The 7,288-nt window shown below is 26.1% G+C and overlaps 1 protein-coding gene across 1 annotated transcript; it reads left to right on the forward strand.

The window, feature by feature from the left end:
• Positions 1-4,487: 4,487 nt before the first annotated feature.
• Positions 4,488-6,382, forward strand: LOC110651061 (uncharacterized). The gene is made up of 2 exons (XM_058149927.1): positions 4,488-4,846; positions 5,655-6,382. The coding sequence occupies exons 1-2, from the start codon at positions 4,724-4,726 to the stop codon at positions 5,937-5,939; spliced, it is 408 nt and encodes a 135-aa protein (XP_058005910.1). The 5' UTR covers positions 4,488-4,723; the 3' UTR covers positions 5,940-6,382.
• Positions 6,383-7,288: the final 906 nt, after the last annotated feature.

The raw sequence follows: 7,288 nt of genomic DNA on the forward strand, positions 1-7,288 counted from the left end.
GAGAAATTATGCACTAACCTCTTGTAGCTAAATTTTAAGCCAACCAAGACTTCAATATTTTTCTCTTTTTTTTGCTACAAATAGCTTCTCCAAGATATAGGCTCAAGTTTTAGTGAAGATGAATTAGGGTTTTGGAGCAGGAAACTTAGGGAAATCAAGCTCTTGAAAACAAAAATGGTAGGACACACTAAAGTGGTTCGGCCAACTCTCCAAGGAAGAAGAAGATGATGGTCTTTGGTAAATTTTGACTCATTTAATTTCCTTTCTTATATCTTATATGCATGTGTTTTAATTTAATTGGTTAACACCTTTTTATAATGTCATTATGACATCATGTCTATGTAATAATATTATTTCTTTTTCTTTTTCTTTTTCTTTTTCATTTCTATATATAATTTAATGATTTAATTTATTTTGTGTGTTTTAGTCTCTCTTATTTTAATTGACATTTAAGTCAAAATTCAACTCTAGAGTTGAAATGATCAAAATGCCCTTCGTTATGCTTGTCGGGTTATTTTTGTCTGTACCGATTAATAAATTTCTCTAAATTTTTTGTGACATTTTTAATATTATTTATACCTCAGTAAACCTTTAACTAAGTCCCGAAAATTATTTTCTAGGGTTCCTCACAGGTCTTGCCTCATTTAACCAACTTGCATTTTATTTCTTTATTTTCTCTTGATTTTTCTCATATTTTCTTAATATTTATTCTATCAATTTATGCCTCCTTACTCTAGTTTAAGTGTAGTTTCAAATATTCTAATTGTCCGAACAGACATTAATCATCAAAACAATAAAATGTATGAACTACCTATAGTGAAGGTATCACATATTCTGTAAACAAATTAACTTTTTAATTCAAATTTAGTTAATTTATTATTAATTATTATAAAATTTATTAAAATACTCTTAATTTTATTTTCAATTTAAAATATTTAAATTACTAAAATTTTATTTTATTAACAAAAACACTTCATTATTTGCATTCAATTCCCAGTCTTAGACTCACTCGTTCATCTCCCTCTCCACGTCCAACATAGCCTTTCCTCATTTTTCTCATTATTTTTCATTGCCCACCTCCTTTCCTAGCGGGGACACAGCCATGCAGGGAGAGGGGCCCTGGCGCCCTCAGAAATTTGTTTTTTTCTTAATCTCGAATTTTAATGTGTAATTGTCGATTTTAGCCTCTCTATACTTAGTCTTACGTCTGCCCCTGTTTCCAAGGCTCATTTTCTGTTGATTTTTCAAAGGAACATGGTATAAGCAAAAAAATTTCTTATTTTTTTTAATGTATTTTAATCATTTTTAAATTCATATCCTTTAAAAATGAATTTATATATGGTAGTAACTGAGAAGGGCAGGGCCGTGTGTATTTTAGTGATGTCAATCAACTCCACTCAATTTAAAAAAAAAAAAAAATACTATATTCAATCACATTTTGACGATGTGCAAGAATCACATTAAATCTTCATTTAAGATTGATTTAGGAATATACCAATTCCATGAGTAATTAAGCTCATTTATTACTATGAAAAATTAATCTGAAGAAATGTGTTACTGGTAAAAATTAATAGGGAAGCATTATGAATTTCTCTGCAAAATATCAATTCCAACTGCTTTATTAGAAATGTAGAGCAGAGAAGTCTTGCATTCCACCCTCAATTTCTTAAAACAAGGCAATCAAGCAATATTTTCAGAAAATGAAAATAAAAACTCATAGAAGATAATGATAAATTTAAAGTTATAACAAAAATTTATTATTTTGTAAAATAATTTTCTTTTTTACTCAAATCATTGATACATATTAAGAATTTATTGTTGTTACACATTAAAAATTTACATGCTTTATTGTTCTTTTAATAAATAGTTTATTATTGTACATAATAATTTTTTTTCTTTAAATTAAATTAAAGAAGATTTTTTTTAACCCTATTAATTTAATTTTCTAGTTTCACCCTTAATCACTGATATATTTTTATTGGCAAATCTCAAGTTCTTTGTTAGTTTCTTTGTGATAATTTGTTTGGTCTCTATTTCAAGAGAATTTTTTTTTTCTTATTATACTGTTATTGGGTATTATATTTTATTCACTGTGTATAAAAGTAATATAAGATGTAAATTTTTCTATAATAAAAAATAAAATTAATAATTGTTAAATTAGACTAATTAAATAATAATAAATCACCTCTAAATGAATTTTGTTTAATTGATTAACTCAAATGCCCTTCAAATTGTTTATTTATGAGTGTTTCATTATTCATATATTAATTTTAGGGTAAATTGTTTTTTAATTTTGTAAATTATCTTTATTTATTATATTTATTTTAATATATTTTGATATTTATATTATTAAGTTCGGATGAATTAAATAGTTTTTTTTTTCTCAACACATTTAACAGCCAATCTAGTCAAATGAGAAAAAAAAATATATTAATCCTAAAATACCCTTTCCATGTATTTTATCTAGCTTATATTATTTTTTAAAGTAAAACTTTTAAAAATTTTTAAAAATGTTTACACTCATGAAAAATTGAACTTTTTTTTTTAAATTCTAATAAAATTAAAAAATAAAGTTTCATATTCATTAGTATTAGTTTTTCAAAATAGAAAATGAAAAAAAATAATTATTTATTTTTCTAAAATATAAATAAGATCTAGAAAATAACTTTAATTTACTTTTCAATTATTTTGCAAATGAAAATAACGGTTTTTTATGATCAAAATTATACTATTATTTTTATAATTAAAATTAAATAATATATAAAAATAATTATTTACAATAATAAAAAAGTAATTATATTATTATAAAATAAATGAATAACACATTTTAAAAATAAAATCAGTTTTAAAATATATTTTATAATAAATCATTTTTTAATTGTAAAAGATATGAATAATTTATATTTATTTAAATTTTAAAAATCGTTTCTTATCATTTATAGATGAACAAATTTTTTATATTTTCTTTTATTTTCTATAAAAAAAGGAAAAATAAATTTTTTAAAAAAAATAAAAAATTATTTTTTACAAGTAAACATGTTTAATTTTTCAACTTATAAATTAGTAGATTAAAAAAGTTTTCACTTTAAAATTTTTAATGAATTAAAAATAAATTTTTTATTTTTTCAAAATGCTAAAAAAAATTATAAAAATTTAAAAACAATGAAAAATTTATTTTATAAAACTTTAACTTAAAAAACATCCCTTTACTGTACTTCCTTCCAAACAAAGCGTAAAAAGCGCGGAATTCAACATCGATAGAGGTGCACAGTCATGATGGAGCCAGACCCCAACATGGAGGAAGGAATGGAGTGCAAGAGAAATAAACATCGACGTAAAGGAGAGCGGGTGCGGGTGTGGGTGTGGATTGGTCGCAATACAAGGGGGAGAGGATAAGTGCTTGGCTAGTGGGCTGTGTCTTTTTGGGTTGGTGAGGGAAGGGAAGGGGATAGAAAGAGACACAGAGGCAAGTGTATTGATAATTTTAGTTTTTTTTTTTTTTTCATCAATGATTAATTATTAAATATAAAAATTTTCATAAAAATTTTTATTAAATAAAATTATATTTATATTTAATAATATAATTATCAAAATATAATAGTAATAATATTTAAAAATTAAATAATAATTTATCATTAATTATCACATTTAAATTTTAGATAATCTTATTTTTTTAAAAAAAATATATTAATAATTAACTAAATTATTTTTTATTTTATCTAGTTTATTTAATTTATTAATTTTAATAAATCATATAAATATTTATATAATTAATAAAAATAAAAGATAAAATTTAAAAATAATTTTTTTTAATATTCTAAATGTAATATATAATTTGAAAAAAAATATTTATGTCAAATAAAAATGAACAGTAATATTTAATAATTTATAGACATTGAAAGCAACACAATAAGCAGCAATGAGCAAGGGAAAGAGAAATTAGTAAAAAAGACGCCATTATTTTGTCAGCAGAGCCAAATCCTGTTTGACACGTGTCCTTAGGGGCTAATAGAGGTGCATTTGTCTAGTGTATAATGACCTGAGCCAACTGGCAATGGCCAGTAGCTTCTGGCAACGGCGTGGCTAAAAAAGCAATAAGTGAATTCACTCCTTTCCATACTAGGATAGGAATACGGAATATTCTTATATATTAAATTAATAAAAAGTTTAAAATAAAATTTATCAATTATCACAAGAATTAGGAAAAATTATTATTGAGTTTTTTATTTTAATAAATTAATTAAATTTTTATTAATTAATATATTTAAAAAAAGAAAATTTTTATTATGAAAATAACATAATTCAAAATTTAAAATGAATAAATTTTTTTAAATGATAGATATTGAATAAAATTTAATAAAATAAAAATAAAGGCATTAATTATTTTTTTAAAAAAAATTAAAAAATTAATTTCAATTAAGGGTTATTATTATAATTTTAAATAATACCTCAATTATAAATCCAGTAGGACAGGCCATTCCTCTTCCAAAGCATTCCTTTGTCGTTTGGTCTCTCCCACTTTCTCTCAACCTGCTCTTTAATTTTTAGGATTTTTATATTTATATATAAATATAATACAAAACCAACTTCTCTTCAATAGCCTCTGCCTCCTCTGCCTCTGCCTCTTATTCTTCTATTTTGTTTTTGTTTTTGTTTTTTTTTTTTCCTTAGCAAAATCTTTTTTTTTTTTTTTCGTTCTCCCTCTTTCTTGGAAAATACAAGGATGACTGGTGTATCTGATGGAGAAAGTGTCTCTCTTGATCTTCTCAAGATGAAAATGGCTGAGTTTGCCAAGGAAAGGGACTGGGATCGATTTCACAGCCCCAGAAACCTGCTTTTGGCTTTGGTACGTTTTTGTCCCTTAAAGTATTATCATCTTTTCTTCCCTTTCATCTCATTAATTTATAGGTTCCTATTTTATTCGCTTGTTGGTGACTGTTTGGCTGATTTCTGGTTAACCCTTTTCTTATTCTGTGGCTCATAAGAAAAAAGAAGAAGATGATGTTGGAGGAAGATCATATAATAGAATTACTCTATCATTGCTTTGCTGTTCTTTCATTTTCTATTCAAGTTTTTCATTTGGCTGATTTCTGGTTAACCCTTTTCTTAATCTGTGGCTCATAAGAAAGAAGATGATGTTGGAGGAAGATCATATAATAGAATTACTCTATCATTGCTTTGCTGTTCTTTCATTTTCTATTCAAGTTTTTCATTATTTGACCAAACGAATACAACTGAAACCAGTTGGATTTATTTCAATTTTTAATCATTTCTTCGCTTTCACCACATGCTTTTGTTACTAACCTTCAAATAGGCGTTTTTTTTCCTCCGATTACTTTCTTCAATCTCAAGTTAGGGTTTTTAACTCCAGGTCTGCAACCCTCCCCTTTATTTATCTCTAGTCAGACTTCACCAACTGTGCAAATAGATCAACCTTTTGTTTGTTATGTCATAGCAATCCAAAGAAAACCCACTTTTTACACACCTTTGTTAGTTGCTTTTTTGCCTTTGTCACATAACCCACAAAGAAAGAAAGCAAGAAACCAACCAAAACAGTGATTCTTTGAAATTTTTTATTTTTTTCTGTTCATGGGTTAAAATAAAACTTCAACATTTATCAGAATGAGTTAAAAGACTGGTTGGTTGATTCACAGGTGGGTGAAGTGGGAGAATTATCGGAGATATTTCAGTGGAAAGGAGAGGTACCAAAGGGACTACCTGATTGGAAAGAAGAGGAGAAGGTGCACCTTGGGGAAGAGCTGTCCGATGTTCTGCTGTATCTTGTACGACTCTCTGATATCTGTGGAATTGACTTAGGCAAAGCCGCTATGAGAAAAGTAGAATTGAATGCTATTAAGTACCCAGTAGGCATGTGCAAAGGGTCTTCCAAGAAACACAACAACAACAACAGTAACAGTAATAATGGCACTGAGAAATGAGAAAGGAGACCAGTTGATTGAATTCTTTTTGGCCTGCTGCCATGAAACATGCCCATAGCTTTGAAGACTTTCTAGGTCTTTTTGTTCAGCTTGTCTTTGTTTGGGAAATGGACAAGTGTTTTAGGTAATTGCTAGGTGTTTTTGATGATAGGGTATTGGGTAATAGGGGGTTAGATTAGAGGTAGCAACTAGCAAGCAGGCGTAGGAGCGAGTGACTGCATGGTGACTATATGGGGGTTGTGTTTTGGCATTTATTCTTGCAGACTTTATTTACTATTTGAGCAGCTGAATGAAATCCATTCGACAGATGTGGTAGTGATATGATCTTAAGATGTATTTTGCTTTTATAGGCTTGTGCCTTTTAGCTCTTTAATTCCATTTTATTTTTGGGCTTTTCAATGCCTTTTGGATGTAAATCGAAACCAAGAAGGCAAAATTCAATATGGAGCTGTTATGGGTCATGTGTTAACAACTTTAATTAAATCTTGACCAATCTCAAACCAATTTCATTTTGTGGGTACGGAAAGCTTGAACATGTGAGAATGAATTTTATCATAATTATATTAAATATTTATATTTAAATTTATACATTTATTATATATACTTCAATTAATCTTATATAAATCTTATGGTTAGGAAATTAATTCTAATATGCTTTCATTTTATATAAACATATAAGGATTTCATTCATTAGATGTAAATAATATAAAAACCAAGGATAATTGTGTTGAGTTTCCCAATTTAAGTCTTATATCGAGAATAAATAAAAATTATAAGTAATTAGTTGAATGCTATTAAGTACCAACAAGGCAAAATTCAACATGGAGCTGTTATGGGTCATGGATTAACAACTATAATTAAATCTTGACCAATCTCAAACCAATTTCATTTTGTAGCTTGAACTTATGAGAATGAATTTTATCATCATTATATTAAATATTTATATTTAAATTTATATATTTATTATATATATTTTAATTAATTTTATATAAATCTTACAGTTATTAAATTAATTTTCATATCCTTTCATTTTATATAAACATATAAGGATTTCATTCATTAGATGTAAATAATAAAAAAAACTAAGGGTAATTGTGTCAATAGTTTTGCATTGTTAAGAATTTGTCTTATATCGAGAATAAATAAAAATTATAAGTAACTAGATTATTACATTGGCTTAATTAATAATTTTAATGTGTAAAGTAGCTTAATCAGTTATATAAGTATCAATTCAAATGAATTAAAACGTATTTTGATTAGTATTCTCTTCGAATTTATCGCATTAAAAAAAATAATGAATTCAAAGAGTTTATAAGAGTGGAGTGCCCGCCAACTAATTGATTAGTCTA

Source organism: Hevea brasiliensis, chromosome 7 (genome assembly GCF_030052815.1).
Source record: "Hevea brasiliensis isolate MT/VB/25A 57/8 chromosome 7, ASM3005281v1, whole genome shotgun sequence".
In the NCBI taxonomy this organism is placed as follows: Eukaryota; Viridiplantae; Streptophyta; class Magnoliopsida; order Malpighiales; family Euphorbiaceae; genus Hevea; species Hevea brasiliensis.